Here is a 19,937-nt window from a genome sequence, read left to right on the forward strand (position 1 = left end):
AAACCTGAGGGTTAGTATGAATTCAGTCAGAGTTCAGACTGGTGTCTTTGTCACTGATTTCCAGCTGTTGTGGTGTATCACTCTTGAATTCACTAAAGGAATGTGGAGTTCTTGGAATATGTTGCCCTTCATCTGTGTTCACTTCAATGACACTCTGGGACAACTCAGATGTACTTTGGCCTTGGCCTTCTCCTGCAATGCACATTTACTTGTTCCAGTCAGAATTTTTTGCTCATCTTTAATGCCATGTTAATGCTGTTTAAGATCACTAGTGCTTTGGAAGTGCACCAGTGCAGCAGGTGCAAGAAAGAGATGGCAGTAGCCAGAAAACAGGTGTCAGAAGAGGCAGTGAGTGCAACTGCCTTGGGGCAAGCAGAGGAGGACATGAGGTGTATCCAGCGAAATACATGTTTTCTTAAGTAGAATTTGACTGATAAAAAAAAGGAGAGGTTTAGAATGGCAGGCCTATGTTTGGCAGGCATTTGGAAAGTTCACAAAGTTCTTGAGCCTTTACTGGGAAGCAGAAAAAGGATAAACTCGACTAGATTTGTTTTCCAGATTTTAGAATCCATTAATCTGATATCATTTGTTGACATGAACAGGTATTTCTGGCCTAAATCTCTGTACAGTACACACTATCCAGGGCACAGACAATGCATATTGCATGAAAGGGTGAACCATGCTTCTCTGCTGGTCTTCGTACTTGCAAACCTCAGCTCTGCTCATCTTGCATGTTAACTGTACTTTTGTTTCAAAACCTTTGACCACAAGTAAAATGAACAGACTTGTAAAAGTCTATTACCATCATCCACATAAGCATAAATCTAGCCTCAAAAAATAAACAGAAAAACAAGCAAGGAAAAAACCCTCCAAGCATATGTAACTATAGAAGAGGGATTAAGCTATTAAATGGTGTGGAAACAGCGATTCATTAGCAGGAATAACTCATCTGATTCGTCTGTACTATGAAGTACAATGACAAGCAATCAGAAGACACTATCTTTTCTAATAAACAGAGACACAGCTGTAATGATTACATATTATTTAATATAGCAATATTCAGCTAAGGCAGAGAAGGGAGGCAGCCAGAATTCCTTGTACCAGCTATGCAGTATCTGCATGTGTGGAAGGGTTGGAGGTTTGGGATTTTATGGTACTCATAGCAAGTATTCTGAACTTTATGCTGATTAGCTGGAATAACCATAATGACTGGAACACCTGTAATTACTAAAATATTTATATTATATGAAGCATATAATATATATACACACACATAATATATATATTACACAGTGGTTGTGCAAGTTGTTAGTCTGATTTTAAGTTCCCTTGACTCCAGTTGCTGTGAGTTTAGATCTCTAGTAAGGCAACATCTTGAAGAAACTTTTGAAAACTCTAGAGAATTGGAGCTCTAAATAGGAAGGATTTCTTGTAAAAAGAGCAAAGAGGCTTGGGAGCCAAAGGCGGAGAGAGAGATACTTTTATCCTCTAGTCTAGCATAGGAAATAGGAAGAAAACAAAGCCCAGGAGTCTCTTCCTTCTCTGACACATGACAGTCACGTCCACTTCTGAATTCTTGTCCTGAGTAAGAAATGGGCCCCTAATATGAAAGAAACATCTGAAACTCCATTTAAAATCTCCCGTCTCTCACCTATTGTAGTTGAGAGGCAAGAGGCCAAAACCAAAACAAAGCAAGTGGCAGAGGAGAAGCAGAGATGGGCAATGCACAGCAGCTCCACACCTTCCGAAACTTTCCAATATAGAGATGTGCACATACACTTGATTTTTTTCCTTCCCCTCCATCCCAGCTTCCTAAAACAATGGCTGAGCCTAGAGGGGGTCCAGAGAATAGATATTTCTGGGTACAGGTGTATATTTCGTTACAGCACTATACAAAGCACTGAGCATCATCTTTGAAAGCAGTAAAAGGGCACCTTCAAAGTGGACACTCAATGCTTTCTCAGGTGAGCTCAGTCCCTTCCTCTCCCAGGGACTTGTGGAAAGTCCCACGATGGTTTTCTCTCTGTCACTCATCTAGTAACATATGAGAAGCTAACAGGAAATTGTAGTAGACAGCACTTTTAAGAGCCAGATGATACCAAACTCTCTCTCTCCTCAGCACATCCGATCTATTAATACTTTTGAGCAGATTACTGAAGTTTAGGAGGCTACACTTACACTTCAGAATTTCCCTTCCTAATTTTGTCTATAAGGAGGGACAAAATTTCCTGTTTAGTAAATTAGCAGGTACTTTTACAAACTCATTTCTTGTTTGTACGTGTAATTATTTATGTGTGCCTAGAATGATGATTGCCTTTTATGAAAGAATGACTCTTTTTAGGACTCATCTGTATTCTTTTCAGATGTCTTGCCTCTACTGAGTCATAATTATTGGCTCGGATTCTTACACTACTCAGGGGACTGCTAACTACCTTTAATTGCTGACAGTGGCTCACCTTCTTGAAGGCAAGGGTAAAACAGGCTCTAACTATCAACTCGGTGACAACAATCTAGAATAGGTGTTTCCAGGCTAGTGCTACCACTAGACAACTCGTTCTCTATGCCACAGTAAACCAGAGCATGCAGGTCCAGAAACAGTGGCTTGATGCACTGCCTAGATGTCAGTGGTGCTTCTTTGTTAAAAATCTGAGATTTTGTGTATGTGAGGTTAACCTCAGCAACTAATTTTTTACAACAAATCATGGAAACAGAAAGTAAGAAAATAATGGCAGAACTTACAGGGATCTTCAGAAAACAAGGAACTGCCCCTAGAAAACAAGGAACATATGGCCGAAACAGCGGGTCGGTATCAGTTCAAAATGGGCAGTCTATGGTACCGTCTCCACTCCTCACTATACATTTGCGTACATGTCGCCCACTGGAGGGTGGGAGGATGCTGCAGTGCCGGTTAACAGCTGCCTGCTCTTCCCCGAGCCCCGACTCTGGGCGTGCGGACACCGGGCTGGCGGCAGTGCCAACCCGAACTGGGGCTCAGACACCGAGCTGCCCAGCCAGGCCGCCGCTCCCCGCAGCCAGCAGAGCGGCACGGCCTCCCTCAGCAGCGACTGCACCGGCGAGTCTGGGCGCTCAGAAGTGATGACTCAGTCTCCCCTAAATTAGGGGATTGCCGGTGACGTCTGCTAAAAAAACAAGAGGCAGAAAGCTCACGTTGTTTTGCTTCGCCAGAGCGGGCGTAGGTCTTCCCAGCCCCGCCTTCCCCGCTCCGCGATCCTGGCAGAGCCGGTTGACTGCGGGCTCTGGGACGTGGCAGCGACTCCGGGACACAAAGGCAACGCTGACCGACAGCGGGGTCCCTCCGCACGACCCCCGGGTCACTCTGGCGCGGAGAACGCAGGCGGCACCACACTGTACCCGGGCGCCCCTCCTCCTGCCGGGCAGGGAGCCCCCTCCGCTGGGCAACCATGCGGGGCGGGGGCGCTCCGCCGCCGGCCTCCACTACAACGCAGCCCCGAGCGGCGTCCCCCGGTGACCCTTCCCTCGGCACTGCGCGGGACAAGGCACCAGCGGCAAGCTCGGCCACTCGCTTGCTCCCTCGGCCAGCCGCCCTCCCTCCTTCCCTTTCCTCGCCTCCAGCCTTCCAGGCAGCCCTGGCTCGCGCATGCGCAGCCGCCCGGGGGCCGCTGGGAAACGTAGTCGCGATGTGTCCGTAACGGCTCCATTTTCTTCCCGTGGCCGCAAGAATCGCGCATGCGCAGGCCCGCCCCCTCCCCTCGGGCGTTACCGCCCCCTCTGCCGCGGCGCGCGGTATCCCGGGCAGCGGTGTCACAGCGGGGATTGGCCGAGGGAGCCGCGGGGCGGGACGCGAGGGGCGCGCTGATTGGCTGCGGCCGCTGTCAGGCGCCGCGGGGTGATGGATGCGGGTGCCCGCTGAGGAGGGAGGGACGGAACGCTCCCCGTTTCCCTTCGGCGTCCGGCGCCGAACCGGGCACAGCCCTGCCTGCAGCGCGGGGTGGTGTCGCAAGGTTCTCAGTGTTCCCCTCTCCTAGGAGAACCTTCGGAGCCGCTCCATTCCGGGGTGAGCGGGCAGGAGGCGAGACTCCTCCAAAGTCCCGGTGCCCTACCGCAAAAGCATCCACCTGCCCCCGCGATCCCCCAGCCTCCCCGCGGGCCGCTCTCCTCGCAACCTCCACACAACTTCACCGGAGCCTCCGCCTTCCCCGGGGCTTCCTCCTCCCCACGCCCACGCTGTCCCTAAGCCGCCCGCCCCCTGGCTCGGCCCGCATCCCCGCCGCCTTCCCTCCCTCTCCAAACGTGAGTAAGGGAGGCGGGACGATGGATATGCGGAGGTTCCGGGCGGGGGAAGGGATTGAGTGTGTGCGGTGAGTGTGTGAGAGAGAGAGAGAGAGGGAGAGTGTGTGTGTGTACACAGCGCTGGGAGGAAGCGCATGCGCCCTGCCTGGCGGGGCCGAATGTTTCCCAAGTGTTTGAAACTGGTATTTGGGTTTTCCACGTTGGATCTAGCGCGGCGTATGGGAGCGAGGAGGCTGCGTTGATATCGCCGGGGAGCGGCGGCGGCGGCGGTGAGGAGAGCGGGGAAGGGGGGAGCGGAGGAGAAGCGGAGCAGAGCGGCGCTGGCGCAGGCAGAGGGGCTGCCGCTGCCTCTGACAGACACTTTGCAGAGCACATTTTGTTTCCAGATTGTTTCGGAGGAGCTGGTTTAAGCCCCCCTCCTTTCTCCTCCTCCTCCTCCCCCTCCCCTCCCCACACACACACACACACAAATCCCTCTGATTGTTCTTACCACCTCCTTCGTGAATTACCCACAACGACAGCCATTCAATCAGCTGCTGCTGGCTGTAGGGGACTAGCGGAGGGTGTGTGTGTGTCTCTCTCTCCCTGTGTTTCACACAAGAGGAGTCAGATGTAGCTTCCCTCGGTTTTTTGGGGGAGCTACCGAGAGAGGTGGGCAGGGAGTGAGACCTTCATCGGGGTTACCGTCTTTGAAGGGAGCAGCACTTGCTCTCACACAGAGAGGTGTGGGGAAGGATTTTTTTTTCTTTGCCGGATGAAAATGTTGAGTCCTGCAAACGGAGACCAGCTTCACCTAGTGAACTATGTGGAGGATTATCTGGACTCCATCGAGTCTATGCCCTTCGATCTGCAGAGAAATGTCTCCTTGATGAGGGAAATTGACGCCAAATATCAAGGTAAGTGCTTTCTATATATGCGTGTCCGTGTGTGTGGTTTGGGGCTCAGGGGGGGAGGGTGTCTTTCTTTTCTTTAGAGCTGAGCCTCGGCTCCGTTTGCCCCTCTGCACCCCACAGGGATGGTAGTTTTATTTTTGGGAGGTAAAAGGAGGAAGAAAGCCGAGAGGAAAGATCCGAGGAGAGAGAGGGACTGATCTGCAGCGTTAGCTCTTGTCATGGGGCGGAACAAAAGGTCTCCGGCTTTTCTTATTAAGCAAGGACTCTGCTTTTCTGTGTAAATTGCTGGCCAAGAAGGCGGGGGCAGGGAAGTGGGGTGTGCGGTGCACAAAGGGGGGCCGTCCCTGGCCGTGGGGCTGAGGTGGAAGGGTTTGGGGGTACGGGAGAAAGTGCTGGGTGGATAGAGAGGGAGAGATTACAGCACAACATTTAGGAATGTACAGTATTCATTATGGCTGTAGTAGGGGAGAGAGGCAGCTAGTGAGGGAGGGAGGGAAGGAGGGAGGGAGAAGAGAGAGGGGGGTTAGGCGAGAGTGGGGGGCAGGGTGTGCTTTCTTCGCTCCCTGCTCGGTGGGTTTCGTTTCACCCGGTGAAACAGCCCCGCTCCGTGGGGTGGGGGGGCCGGCGGGCAGGACCGGCGTGTGCAGTGTGAGTGTGGGGGGGACACGGTCGCGTTTACGACTGGGCTGAAGCGCCCCCTCCTCTCCTCGGGCTCGGGGCACACCGTCCCCGTCCCCACGGGCGGAGGGAAGGAAGGGGAGGCCGGTTTGGGGGACTCGGGGCAGCTTTGTCACTTGGTCGCTGGCGTCCGCTCGGGAAGGGAGGGGGAGGGGGGTGCTTTATTCTGTGCCGCAGGTAGCGGTGACAGCCGGGGCGCGGGGCGATAGGGACCCCCTCTCTCTCCCTCCCCGCGTCCCCGTGCATGTGGCCTTAGGGTCGGTGAGCAGCGAGCCCTGCCTGCTGTTCCCCCAGCCGCTCCTCGGGCAGCCCGCCATGAGAGCCCGGCAGCTCCCGGGGAAAGGGTCTGGGAGAAACTTCCTCGGGAGCCCGCGGGGGGCTGTCGGGGTGGGAGGGGAGAAAAGGACACGGCGGGCATCGCGCCCCATGAAACCACGTCCAGCGGGCACCTCCGCGCTGTGCTGGGAAGGGGCGTCCGTGCTCCTTTTATAGACACCCCTCGTTAGCATATCGCGGTTCGCCACGCCCGTCGGGGGCGCTGATAGGGCGGGGTTGTCCCCACGGGCTCGGCGCGCTCCGCCTCCCCTCGCTGATTGGCTCCCGGGCCGGGCCGGCCAGTCTCGCGGCCCCGCCCCCTCGTGACGTCTCGAGAAGCAACTTTTCCGTGGGGTTGATTTGAATATCTCGGCCGGCCCCGGCCGGCACGCTCTGATTGGCCGGAGCAGCAGCAGGAGGCGGGGCAACCTTGGCCGTCCGGAGTGTGACTGACGTGTCCCGGGGTGGGGGGGGCGCCGCTCCTCCCGCAGCCGCTCTCTCGTGAATGGCCGGGGGGGCGGTCGCGAGCGCGCTCCCGCCCGCCGTGATTGGTCGCTTCTCGTTGTCAATCACCGGTTTGTTGCTCCGGGAGGATCGGCTCGACTCCGCTCGGGGCGGGGGGCGGTGCTTCCCGCTTCCCCTCCCGCTCCCCGGTCCCGCCGCGGGCTCCGCGGGGACGCCCCGCTTTCCTGCCGGAGAACAATGGCGGCTCCGTCACCTCCGGGGCGGCCCCCGGCGCCGCAGAGGGGCGGGGAGGGGGCCGGTCCCTCGCCCGTGTCCCGCTCGTCGTCGTTCCGCGCTGTCTCAGCCCCCGTGAGGCTGCGGAGCTGCGCTGGGAATAAAGCTCCGGCAGCACGGTTTTGCCCCCAGTCGAGCGGCGTTAGTGACGCCGGGAGTGTGCGTCCGCAAATAGCGCAGAGCGCGGCTTTCCGCTCCCGTTGCTGCGGCACGCCGCGGCAGCGCGCTTTCCCGGAATTCCCGGGAACTCAGGCTCCCGAGGCGGGCAGCTCCAGCCAGCCCCCGAGCCGCAGCACCGCCGCCCCGATGGTTCTTCAGCCGCTGCGCCGAACAAGCAGCGCGTTCCCGACGCCGGTGCTGAGCATCGTGGGCTTTGCGGCAGCTGCCGCTCCGTGTCTCACATACCAAGCGCGCCGTGCCGAGCCGCGCTCTGCAGGATCCCAGCCCGCAGCCAGGGCTGCTCCCGCACACAGCGCTGGCCGGGAATGGCAGCGTGCGGTAATGGGAACGAAGTTTTCCTGGCGCCGAACTTCAGGCAGTAATTGTGCTCTTGAGACAGACTGTTCTTCAGGGAAGATGCCCACCTATCAGAGTCAGATGGGTTAAAGTGATGACATCAGTCAAGTGCCAAAGCTTAAAGCAGGAAACTGCTGCATTTCAGCCGCTGAAAATAATTAACACTGTTTTTTCAGCCTTTTTGAATGCGTAATGTGCTATATGTTTGAGGGGTCTTTTGGTGATATCTTGGGTTTGGCTTTCTTTTTCGTACTTTTTTTTTGTTGTTGTTTTGTTTTGGGGGTCTTTTGCAGCCACAAAAAACCCCAACAATTGCTTAAGAGGGTTAATAGCATATCAAAATACTGATTTGGTCAGATGGGTTATATTGCAGGACCAGCTGACAGGTCATGCTTAACCAATGTGTGAAGCACAAGCTGCAGCTCTAAAATCCAAAGTAAAGCTTGCATAATATTTCCATGTCTTCACTGGAAATCATGTGTGTTTAAATACTCTGCCTAGGAAAGAAAAAACCTAAACCACAGTGTAACTTTGGTTTGCATATGTGTCACATTCTCCTAGAAATAAATAAATAAGTAAATAAATAAATAAACAAACAAATTTAAGTTTAAAAAAATTTTGGTAATGCGATTTGCATGTGTGAGAGGTCCTGGTTTCTGTTAGATGAATTGAGGTCAGATTTTATATCTCACTATATTTTGCTTCTCTAAGACATAATGTTCTAACCTTTGAGAAAGGGAAAATTCAGGGAAGAAAGGAGATGCAGGAAAAACATTCTGTGTGTTGTTGAGGACTTTATATAGAATGCTGAGTATCCTGTGTGCTTTAGTTGATTTGCGTATCATAATGAAACTCAAAAACTTCTTCTTAAAATAGGTTTCCAGAGCCATTTTTGAAACTCTAGACACTTTTCGTGCATTGCTGTTTCTTATAAAGTGTTAGAACAATCCTTGAGGCGCAATTGAGGTTCTAACATATTTTCAGTGCATTTTAAAGCAGAAGCTCTAGCTGTGCCCATTGTTGCCTGTCATCTTTAATGCTATCTTTCAACTTTTTCTCCTGCTTTGCGGTAAATATTTAATGAAGATAACACTTCCTTGTTTCAAAATGTAGCAACATATATTTTACAGAAAGTATAGGTAGGAAATAATCTAAACATCCTGGATATTGTAATCCTAATTCTGCAGTCCGGGAATTTACATGGCCTCATATTTTCAGCCAAAATAGCTCGGCAGTATTGAATGAAATAACTTTGGTCCAGATCATGTATTTGGTGCTTCTGCATCTGCTGTCAAGTAACCCAGCAACTGGCTTCTACACTGGTTTGTGCTTTCTTTCTGTCCCACTCTCTTTCTTCCACTCTGTCATTCATTAAAAATGTTAATGTGGTTATACAGAAAATATCCATTAATTTCCCCTCCAATTTTGCAGTTAATTTTGGAACTTTCAATGGTATGTATATTTGTTTAGTTAGTTCTTTTTAATTACTGAAAAGTTTAAAGGGAAGTGATATCAACATATGTAGAAATATATTTAGTCACTTTTTTTTTCTAAATCAGCATTTGTATTCTATTCCTCTGGGACCAACTAGAAAAAAAGAAATCCAGTGGGGTCGTGAGCCACTTGCCAGATACAAGCTTCAGGGAATCTGTCTTTGATCAGCGCTGTGTGTTACAAGAAGTTTTTGCTACATAGAAGGAAAAATGGGAGGTTTTGTTTTGCCATTTTCCCTTTCAAAAATGTTTATAGTTTTTATTTCTTTTTTTGCAGAGATCCTGAAGGACCTGGATGATTACTATGAAAAATTTAAACGAGAGACAGATGCTGTGCAGAAGAGAAGAATGTTGCACTGCATACAGAGAGCTTTGATTCGGAGTCAGGAACTGGGGGATGAGAAGATCCAAATCGTCAGTCAGATGGTGGAGCTCGTTGAGAACAGAACAAGGCAAGTGGACAGCCACGTGGAACTGTTTGAGACTTGTCAAGAGACTAATGACACCACTGGAAACAGTGGGAAAGCCAGCCAGGATAAGTCGAAGAATGAGACAATCGCACAGGCTGAAAAGCCCAACAACAAGAGATCAAGGAGGCAAAGGAATAATGAGAATCGAGAAAATGCCTCGAATAATCATGATCATGATGACATCACCTCAGGAACACCAAAGGAGAAGAAAGCAAAAACATCCAAGAAGAAGAAACGATCCAAGGCTAAAGCGGAGCGGGAAGCTTCTCCCCCTGACCTTCCCATCGACCCTAATGAGCCAACATACTGCTTGTGCAACCAAGTCTCCTATGGAGAAATGATAGGATGTGATAATGATGAGTGCCCCATCGAATGGTTTCACTTTTCTTGCGTGGGACTCAACCATAAACCAAAGGGCAAATGGTACTGCCCCAAATGTAGAGGAGAAAACGAGAAAACTATGGACAAGGCATTGGAGAAATCTAAAAAAGAAAGAGCATACAATAGGTAGTTTGCAGACTTTTCATAGTGAAGGAAAAAACCCACCAAACCAGTGTATTTATTGTCAGTGTCACCTTTGTTGAGGTGAAAGGATTGTAAAATGTATATTTTTAAAGGAGGTTTAAAACTGAACCATTCCTGTTACAGGGACGGCAATAAGCAATTTTGTTTTTCATTTGGTAAGCTGTAACAAGAATGTGGTCTGTGGACCAATGTATTCCAAAAGTAAAATTATAAGAATATTTGGGTGTTTCTTAAAAGATAAATTAATAATTCTCTTTATTTCTTTTCTTCTTTTTTTTTTGTTTTTTTTTTTAAGTGCTGGTAGCAATCTACCCGTTAAAATTTTGACAAATATATCTGAAATGTAATTTCGTTTTCTTTAATGAAAAATGTTATTTACCTTTTGAACAAAATTGTTAAATAGTTTAACCACCTGGCTGTATCTGAATAAAACTGCAATACATTACAAATGTAACTTCTTTTGGTGATAAACAAGCAAGAGCAAACAAAAGGAGGGTATAATTTGGTTCCTGCTACAAAGTGTCAGTATAACAGTTCAATAACAAATGTTTAAATAGGCTTAGAGGATTATTTTTTAAAACAAAAAGTTAATGGTTAAATTTTACACAACAAATATTTTATATTCTGGCCAGGTACCACAAAGGCCATTTTAAAATGATTGAATATGTTTTATATTTAACCAGGAAGTGGTTTAGTAATGAGACATAACGTAAAGGAAGCTTTATACTGTCACAGATAATGGTGTAGCAATCCTTAATTTTTTTAAGTTGTATAAATGTACATTTTAAGTGGAGTTGCACTTACTGTATTATACTTGGAAATGCAGCCAAATGCCATTGTGTAACCAATGTGCATTTCCTGCTGTATGTATGAAAATTGTACAGATGTGATATTAAGAAATAAATGAAATGACTTTGACAGTTTGCTTCTTTAGCAATCTTGTTTAATGATCGTTCACATAGCTCAAACAACCAAAAAATTTGTTTTTAACCTCAGCAGCTCCAACAAGCTGCAGCTGGGAAGCCTGAAACTGTTGTAGTGGTAACCAAATTACAGTTCTGATAATGAATCTTCGTAGAGCATATGGCCAGCAAGGTTGTAGGAGAGCCAAAATAGTGTTTAACTTTTTATCCCAATCTTCTCATTTTCTGCTTGCAGTCACTCCCAGACCCTGACATTTATCTGAAAATCAATAGTACGGAGCTGGGCTCGTTTAGTTGTTTTCATGCTTTTTCACTATGGATATGAATTACTCCATGTTTGTTCTTAGCTGAAGGATCTTTTGCATTTCAGCATTTTCAAAGTATTACTGCAGCCATTCCAGGGCAAGCCTTTTTATTCTTCATGGTAACCCCATACAAAAACGTTCTTGCTATGATCCAGGAGCTAAGCCAGGTATCCAGGCCTCTGTTCCTTGGGTGGATAGCACAGCTTGGTCAGGCTGTTTCCTTCACCAGTGTGGCTGGAGGGCCAACATTCTGGCTGAGCAGATTTTATCTCCCTGTCACCCTGCAAGCCTTCATGTGGGTGAGAAGCAAATGGGACCAGCAGTAGGAAGGCCATGGAAGTGAAGGTTATGAAATCCAGCGGGTCAGGCAAGAGTCTTGCATGAAAATATGGGAGCCTGGGCCTGGGGTTTTTTAGAACACAGCCTTCTATGTGGGTAATTGTGTTGTTTTGTTTCCTGAGCAGTGAAACCATACCACTGAAAGCATCATTACATGAAGTGATGCTTTTCCCCCATGTATTCCAGAAGATCCGTCTGTTGTGGAAGTAGGGTTTTGGATCTAGCTAAACATGAGACAGCTGAAGGGGCTCAGTATTTTCTGAAGATGTACTGACAGGCCCCAAAATGCACTGCATCACCTTGCGCCTATATTCCCTGCCAGACATGCTCACAGTGACAAGCAGAAGTCCTGTTTTATTTCTAAATAGGTGCACTAAGTGTGTGCATCTGCATTTGTGTTTCTAGTCCCTACAGACTGTCCTGTTACACTGAGCCACCTGTGCCCAGGGCAAGGGCCTGCTCCAAATCAGTCTCCTGCTCCTGAGCTGGTTTAGGGTTGGTGTGTCATTTTTATACTCTTACGCTTCTCCTTTTCTCTTTTCCCTAAATCCTGGTTTTCCATTCTCCCTACACATTTACTGGTCTTTCCTGCTCCTCCATCCCTCCCCTTGCTGTTGTTGTGGCTAATGCCGATGTTTCTGGTCTTTTCTGCCTCAGCTGTTCTGTCATCCTCCCACCAGCCTACGCTGAGAACATCAATACTTAGCAGCAGGACTGTACTAGCAAAGCCCCAGTGAAACTTTATATAGGAACTAGTGCAGACATGGTTTCAAACTAAGCCTTTTTCACAAAATGTCTGCATTGATTCTGCAGGGTATTTTGAATGTGAAAAGCCAGAAGGAAACAACAAAGGTGCAAAAGAGGATGGTAAGAATGTTCAGCTAAAGATGGATCAGTAGAGCTGTATTTACATTGCCCTTAAATGTTTCCAGCTACTGAAGGCTGGCTGTGGTCTCCCATGTTTCAGTCTTTTGCTGAAGACAGCTGCTGATCTGTAAAGCAGCTTGGAGTTATGTACATCCCTTTCCACATTTTTTCCCAGGCTTGTGTTACCTTCCCAACTCACTGTTACAGGCAGCAGCACTGTTCTGCTCCTTGCCCTGAGGGCTGAGTGGACTGGCATGGGACAGTTTGACAGGTCTGGTTTCAGTCGATGGGCACGATTAGTTGGGTGCAAGGGATTCTGCAGCAGCACTAAGCTCTTTGTTGATGGAAGTGGAGCCATCTCGTGTTGTACTGACACACTGCCAAGTGCTGCATTCAAACTTTGTCCTGGCTTTGGTACTTTGTCTAAAATGCTGTCTTAGTTATTTGCAGGGAATTTAATGGCCAGAAGAAACTTCCATCCTTTGAGCCAATTTTTGTTATTTCTGTGTGACAGATCAGCTACTTTGAAGCTTCCTTATATTGCCCAGCAGAGTGATTTGGGGAGATCATCTGCAATGTTTGACACTGTTGGTGACCCTTTTCTGCTAAGCTGCCAACAAAAGGTTTGAGTGAGAGGGAGATTCTTCTAGGAACTGATATAAGGTTTCATATCCATTTCCCACAGGTTAGTGAGTGGCTCTCAGGTGTGGTAGCATTAATGTAGAGTATAAAAATCATCAGGCATTTGCTGAGGAGGAAGTCCAGCCGCAGGAGTCACAGACTTCTTAAACTCTTCATTGAAATAATTCAGGCAGCTGTAACTGCTGCTATTGTGTGTGGTAGGTGTAGCAGGTATGTCCATGTTGTGTTGCTGAACCCTTAAGCTGTTGATAAAGTCCTTCCAGCTACTGAGAAGTGCCAGTTCAACACTCAGATTTAGGGAGCTGACAGCAGACCTTGACCCTGAGCCATCCCCGTCCTCAGCAGCTGATTTGTTGTGCAGTGGGGCAGCTGGCAGTGCAGAACTGGTGCTGGAGGCACGAGCTGGGGAGTAAAAGGCATCACTGAGGGAGCCCTTTGGGTGCTGCTATGTCAGCTCCAATTGCAAAATAATCCCAGCAAGTTGGGGAGAGAGAACCACTGGAAGCCTGAGCCAGCAGAGCAGAGCATCACTTTCAACAATTATACCATCTGAAAGCATCCCAATTAAGCAGAACTACCGTCTCCATTGAGCAGCAGCAACCTTGGCCATGTGTATCATTAGGTTTAAATAGGTTTCTTACTAATTAAGCACAGTTGCTGATAATCTGTATCCCAATTTCTTGGAGCATGCAGAATAAATACAATCTAATTGGACTGCTCCACTGTTTTAATTTTTCATAAGGTATTTTAAGTTAATATTTAAAACTGTAATAACAATGAAAGAGAGAAAACTATTGTAAACTGTTTCACAGAATGTAATAAAATTCTGTAAGAGAAGTGCTTCAAAACAGTATCTTTGTAGTGAATTCTGTTGTTCTAGTTAGATTTATCATCATTCTCATGGCCTATTTGCTGTATGTACATAAAAACCTCCACCCTTGTGCAGGAATAGCTCAAAAGAGCTAATAATTTCTAAGTATGAAAAACGTATTTCTGAGTATGAAAAAGTAGTGTGAGTATCAAAAGAGTAGTATGAATTCTGTAATGTCAAAAAACAATCAAGCTAATAATGCTCCATGCAGTTTCCTACCTTCCCAGCTGTTAATGAAGTCCCAGATATAACAAACAGGAGGAATGATGCGGTAAGAAAGAGCACCAGAGCAAATGCAGTATATATAGGAAGTATTGGAAACAGTATTAAGATTTTCTCCTGACTTTAGGATTACATTTCCAAGATTACTTTTCTCAGTAAGCATTTTTAGTTGTTGGTAGTCAAAAAAATCAAAGGTGTCTCTGTCCTGTTTCACAGCAGAAAAGCTGCATTAGTGGCTAGGACAGTTGTGTGGGGGGCTGAGGACGTTCCCCAGTTGCAACCAGGATTCCCAGATTAAATTACTCCTTCAGTTCACTTTATAAACAGTTTGCCAATGGTGGAAGGAGAAGGGGGGGGGGGGCTATGCCAAATTTTTAAACACAGGTACCAACATTTAAATTTCCAGCACTTACTGGAGAATTGTAGGTAAACTTTGTGGCTTAAGATCCCGCAGTAGGTCTGGCCGAGATGGAGCTCAGCCCTCACAGTGCTTTGCAACAGGAGCTAGAAAGGAGCTGATAACACACCAGTGCTTTGGCTTCTGCTGAGCAGAGCTGGCACAGCTCAGCACTGCCTCTCCAATATTCTGCCCCCACATCAGTAGGCTGGGAGTGGGCAAGATCTTGGGAGGGGACACAACTAGGACAGCTGACCCAAACTGACCAAAGGGATATTCCGTACCGTATGACGTCTGCTCGGATATAAAAGCCAGGAAAAGGAGGAGGAAGTGGGGGACATTTGTCAATTGCCTTTACCTTCCAGAGCAGCTGCTACATGTCCTGAAGCCCTGCTTCCTGGGAAGTGGCCGGACATCACTTGCTGATGGGAAGTAGAGAATAAAATCTTTGGGCTTTTTTCCTTTGCTTGTGCGTGCTCAACCTTTCACTTTTGCTTTGCTGACCTGCCTTATCTCAACCTGCGTCTTGTTTTCCGTCTTATTTTTCTCACCCGTGTCCAGCTGAGAAGGGGAAGTGATAGAGAGGCTTGGTGGGCACCTGGCATCCAGCCAGGGTCAATCCACCACAGTCCCTTTTGGTGCCTGATGTGGGGTGGGACAACAGCAACTATTGATATATATTGCATGCTATAGTAATATTAGTTATCCAGTAGCAAGCTCCTGTGCAGAACACAGTTTGTCAGCGGCATTGCTTATCTCTTTATTTTGCTGAGTTTGGGAACATGTTAATACAAACAATGGCTCTGTGCTTTTCCCTGGCATTGATGGCCTTGCTGTGCTGGGGGAGCTATCTTGTGGAGACAATGAGGGAATACATCTCGCTCTTCCTACCCGGGATTGATGCGGATTCTTTTATTATGCAGGCTCCCGCAGTCCTTGTTCATCCTTACATGATCTGTTTGATTAATACTGTAAGCATATCATGGGGTTTGTGGAATCTGATGTCATGCTGGTATATGAGAAAACAAAATTTGAGTGAGGTGATACCAAAATGTTCCCTGAAGAGGCCAGTTCCTGGGTGGCAGGGTGTGTGGAAGGATTTGGGCAGGTTCCTAGGGCGGTTATCACCTCCCATTGCCTGGGACTTTACACCCGAACAGGTGATCAACCCTGACAAACTGACCCATCAGCTGATAGAAGGGTGCCTTGCCCAACCCAGTGAGAACCAGCAGCTTTTTGCCCTGTGCTGGGGCCTGGCCTGTGCCTACCGAGCCATAGTTCTGTACTCTCAGAGGACTGTGACTGAGGCAGGCACCCAAACTGTGTTTGAGGACACGGTGGCTGAGATAGGGACACAGGCCACAAAAACTGCTGTAACTATCTCCATAATGGAAAAGAAAAGGTGGACAAGGAGAGCTAGAAGTCCATATCGTCAATTAGACAGGGAGGAAGAAGAAGAAGAAGAAAAAAAAGAAAAGGAAGAAGAAGAGCAAGAAAAAGAAGAACTAGAAGAAAAAGAAGAAGAAGAAAAGGAAGTTGAAAAAGAAGAAAAAGATGAAGAAAATGAAGAAGAAGAATCATCAGGAAAGGAAGGGTCTGATCAAGAAACCAGTCCTTCAACAAATAAATCAAAGAAAGGAGTGAGAGAATTCAAACAGGAAACGGAAGTTGCCCGGTCTCTGACATCATCAGAACTTCGAGACTTGCGAAAAGATTACAGCCGCCAGCCGGGTGAGCGGATTTCTGCCTGGCTGCTCCGATGCTGGGATTACGGGGCTGATGGTCACCTACTGGAAGGTAGGGAAGCCCAGCAGCTGGGATCCCTTGCTAGAGATCGGGGAATTGAAAGAGGAATTGGAAAAGAGACAGGAATTTGCAGTCTCTGGAGACGGCTTCTCTCAAGTGTGAAGGCCAGACATCCATTTAAGGAAGACCTTGTGAACTCCCCGGGAAAGTGGACCACTGCAGATGAAGGTATCCAGTACCTGAGAGAATTGGCAGTGCTGGAAGTCATCTATAGTGATCTGAAAGATGATAATATCTCTAAAGATCCAGAGGATGTCCCTTGCACAATGGCCATGTGGAGGAAGGTGATTCAAAGTGCCCCTGTATCATATTCTAACAGCTTGGCAGCAATGTATCACCCAGAAATGGACACACCAACTGTAGAGAGAGCGTCTTTCTGGCTCCAAAACTTAGAAGAAACTCTTTGTACCTCCTCATCCCTACAGGCCAGCGCCTCAGCTGTCAAGGGTAGTCCAAGAACTCAGTCTTCTCCTGTCCTGATCAGAGGGAAAGAGAGCTCCAAACACATGACACGTGGTGCACTCTGGTTCTTTCTGTGTGATCAGGGGGAAGACATGAGGAAATGGGATGGTGAACCCACCTTCAAGCTGGAAGCCCGTGCCCGTGAACTGAGAGAGAAGAAAGCTGTGAAGAAAGGGCCACCCAAGAAGGTTATCAGTATAGTTTCTGCAGACACAAGAAGGCAATCAGCAACCTCCCAGACATAGAAGAACTGGCATTCCCTCTCTTGATCCTGGTGAGGGGACTACTGGTCTGGCACTGCAAGGGTCAGACAGTGGATGCTCTGACCAGGAACAGGAATAGAGGGTCCCTCCCTTCTGCCAGGAGGAGGAAAGGGATGACTGGGTTTGAAAGCCTGGCACGTCAGACCCACAGAAGCATCTAAGGCTTTGGTAGATACTGGTGCATAGTGCATGCTGATGCCACTGGGGTACAGGGGCTCAGAACTCATCTGGATCTCTGGAGCGACAGGGGATGCCAAGAATTTTCTGTATTGAAGGCTGAAGGGAGCTTAACAAGGGAGGAGTGGGAAAAGCGCCCCATTGTGACTGGCCCAGAGGTCCTTTATATCCTTGGAATTGACTGCCTCAGGAGAGGGTACTTCAAGGACTTGAAGGGGTATTAATGGCTCTTTGGTGTAGCTGCTGTGAATACAGAGAACACCAAACAGTTATCCACCCTGCCTGGTCTCTCAGAACATCCCTTCATCGTGGGATTGCTGCAAGGTGAAGAACAGCAGATGCTAATTGCTACCAAGACAATACACTGGCAGCAGGATCGCACCAACCGAGACTCCCTGGCTCCCATCCATGAGCTGATTCATCAGCTGGAGACCCAAGGAGTCATCAGCAAGACTCACTCACCTTGTAACAGTCCCATGTGGCCAGGGCAAAAATCTGATGGAGAATGGAGGTTAGCATAGGCTATTGTGGCCTAAATGAAGGGACACCACCCCTGAGTGCTGCTGAATCTGACATGGTAGAACTCCAATGTGGAGTTAGAACTCCATGTGGCAGGTGTCAAACCTACCTGGAATTGACTGCCCCCGGGGGTGGAAACACAGTCCTACAATCTGTCTTGGGTGTATCACATTCCCTATCACCCACAAGCCTCTGGAAAGACTGAGAGGTATAATGGACTGCTGAAGAGTATATTAAGAGTGTTGGGCAATGGGGGATGGAAGCATTGGGATGCAAATCTAAGAGAAGCCACTTGGCTGGTTAATACTAGGGGATCTGTTAACCACCCTGGTCCTGCCCAAACTAAAACCCTACACTCTCTGGGAGGAGATAAGGTCCTTGTACTACACATAGGGAAGTGGCTGGGGAAGTCAGGGTGGATTTCTCCTCCCATGGGAAAAGGCAAACTCATTAGTGGGATTGTCTTTGCCCAAGAACCTGGGTGTACTTGGTGGGTAATGCAGAAGGGTGGGGAGACCTGCTGTGTGCCTCAAGGAGATTTAACCTTGGGGGGAAAATAATCTGTGGTGTGAGTTGTATGTTGCAGGAAGTAAAGTAGCAGGAGTGACATGAGCTGACGAAGAAGGAATCTTGTGAGGAGCAAGGAGAATGTGATGATGAGCTGGGATGGTGTTGGTGCCCAAACATCAAGTGTGCTGCTTCTCCTGTCCTGAGCATCCTGATGATCCTGTAAATTCAGTAAGAATTTACTCCTGAGTATCCTGATCGAGCGGAATCCAAGCCATGGACTGTTTCTGAACATCTGGAGGGGAGGAGGAAGCCCATGGAATGGGAAAATTATATCTATCTGTGAAAGGACTGGGGATAATAGTTAATGAAATGTATGAATCTGTATGCTGTGTAGAAAGATGGTTTCAGGATGTAGTTTAAGGCATAAGTGTTGGTAAAAAGGGATTTCAGTAATGAAAAGTAAATACAGTGGAGTAGTTAGAAGATTAAATTTTGTGGGATCTGAGTATGACACAAATGGTATAGAATAAGGGGTGGAGGTTGTATTTGGTCTGGCTGAGATGGAGTTTGTTTTCCCCATTGCATTGGGAGCTAGAAAGGAGCTGGTAACACATCTGTGTTTTGGCTACTTCTGAGCAGAGCTGGCACAGCCTGCCCCACATCAGTAGTCTGGGAGTGGGCAAGATCTTGGGAGGGGACACAATTAGGTCTGATGACCTGAATTAACCAAAGGGATATTCCATACCATATGATGTCGACTCAGATATAAAAGCTAAGAAAAGGAGGAGGAAGTGGGGAGCATTTGTTATTTACAAAGTTTGTCTTCCAGAAGAACCTGTACATGTGCTGAAGCCCTGCTTCCCAGGAAGTGGCTGGACATTGCTTGCTGATGGGAACTAGAAAAAAAAAATCTTTGGGTTTTTCCTTTGCTTGTGTGCACACAGCCTTTTATTTGGCTTTAGTAAACTGCCTTATCTCAACCTGTGAGTTGTTTTTCATCTTATTTTCTCCCCCTGTTCAGCTGAGAAGGGGGGACATGATAGAGTGGCTTGGTGGGCACCTGACATCCAGCCAGGGTCAAACCCCCAACACCCTTGAGAAGGACTGCTGCCTTTGGTGTCCTCTCTGATACCTTGGTAGTTCAGGGCAACCATTTTTAAAGATCTTGCATACTATACATGTAGTCATAGTAGATGACTACTACAGACAATGCAGTAACAAAGAGTGTAAAATTAATCCCACCCAAATGGATGGACATTTTGCAGAAGTCAAAATTCTTTTCAGTTATTAGGGTGAAAATCTAACCTCCATCCAAATTTTAGGAAACTAGTGATGTAGGGAGAAAAGGATGTGTCTGAAATGGCAGAATTCCTTGCAGTACAGTAATCTGAGTTTATATGTGACTGTTCTGTAAGCACCATGTGCCTGTGCCTTGAGTCTGTCCCCCTCAAAAGATGTTTCAAGGCAATTCCTCCGACTACTTATCAAATGTGGTCCTGTGGACAGTGACAGTAACATTAATTTTTAAGCTGCTTTAAGTTGTTGGTTTTCTTTTCCATAGCTTTCTTTAGTAAGTCAGCCTTCTTCTGTGCCCATCAGCTGAGACTGAGGGCTGGAACACACTCCATGGGATCTGCAGAAGATGCAGGCAGTAGGTCACTTCATGATGGTCGTACATCAGCTGTCCACACTGACGCTGGCTGAACTGGACCTGGACTTCTGCTTGTGCTTCTT

General features: G+C 47.8%; 3 protein-coding genes across 3 annotated transcripts in view; 2 read left to right on the forward strand and 1 right to left on the reverse strand.

Annotated features, from left to right (window-relative positions):
* CARS2 (cysteinyl-tRNA synthetase 2, mitochondrial) overlaps positions 1-3,582 on the reverse strand; it is a 44,292-nt gene extending 40,710 nt beyond the window's left edge. Inside the window, exon 1 of the mRNA XM_085052951.1 lies at positions 2,740-3,582. The gene's annotated coding sequence lies outside the window, so the exon portion shown is untranslated. The remainder of the gene's footprint in view (positions 1-2,739) is intronic.
* Positions 3,583-3,875: 293 nt separating this feature from the next.
* On the forward strand, positions 3,876-10,823 carry ING1 (inhibitor of growth family member 1). The gene is made up of 3 exons (XM_085052987.1): positions 3,876-4,272; positions 4,483-5,168; positions 9,183-10,823. Exons 2-3 carry the CDS (start codon positions 5,027-5,029, stop codon positions 9,884-9,886), a joined length of 846 nt encoding a protein of 281 aa, XP_084909113.1. The 5' UTR covers positions 3,876-4,272; positions 4,483-5,026; the 3' UTR covers positions 9,887-10,823.
* Positions 10,824-14,432: 3,609 nt separating this feature from the next.
* Positions 14,433-18,850, forward strand: LOC146444339 (uncharacterized). The gene has a single exon (XM_085052971.1). It carries the CDS (start codon positions 15,249-15,251, stop codon positions 16,977-16,979), a length of 1,731 nt encoding a protein of 576 aa, XP_084909097.1. The 5' UTR covers positions 14,433-15,248; the 3' UTR covers positions 16,980-18,850.
* Positions 18,851-19,937: the final 1,087 nt, after the last annotated feature.

Source organism: Lichenostomus cassidix, chromosome 1, assembly GCF_008360975.1.
Source record: "Lichenostomus cassidix isolate B80296 chromosome 1, HeHo_3.0, whole genome shotgun sequence".
NCBI lineage: Eukaryota > Metazoa > Chordata > Aves > Passeriformes > Meliphagidae > Lichenostomus > Lichenostomus cassidix.

What these genes read in the sequence shown, in the direction of transcription:
- ING1 (XM_085052987.1), top strand. Translation starts at nt 5,027, where the DNA reads ATGAAAATGTTGAGTCCTGCAAACGGAGACCAGCTTCACCTAGTGAAC. An exon ending in AATTGACGCCAAATATCAAG is followed by an intron (nt 5,169 to 9,182) that starts GTAAGTGCTTTC and finishes CTTTTTTTGCAG; the next exon opens with AGATCCTGAAGGACCTGGAT.
- LOC146444339 (XM_085052971.1), top strand. Translation starts at nt 15,249, where the DNA reads ATGTTAATACAAACAATGGCTCTGTGCTTTTCCCTGGCATTGATGGCC.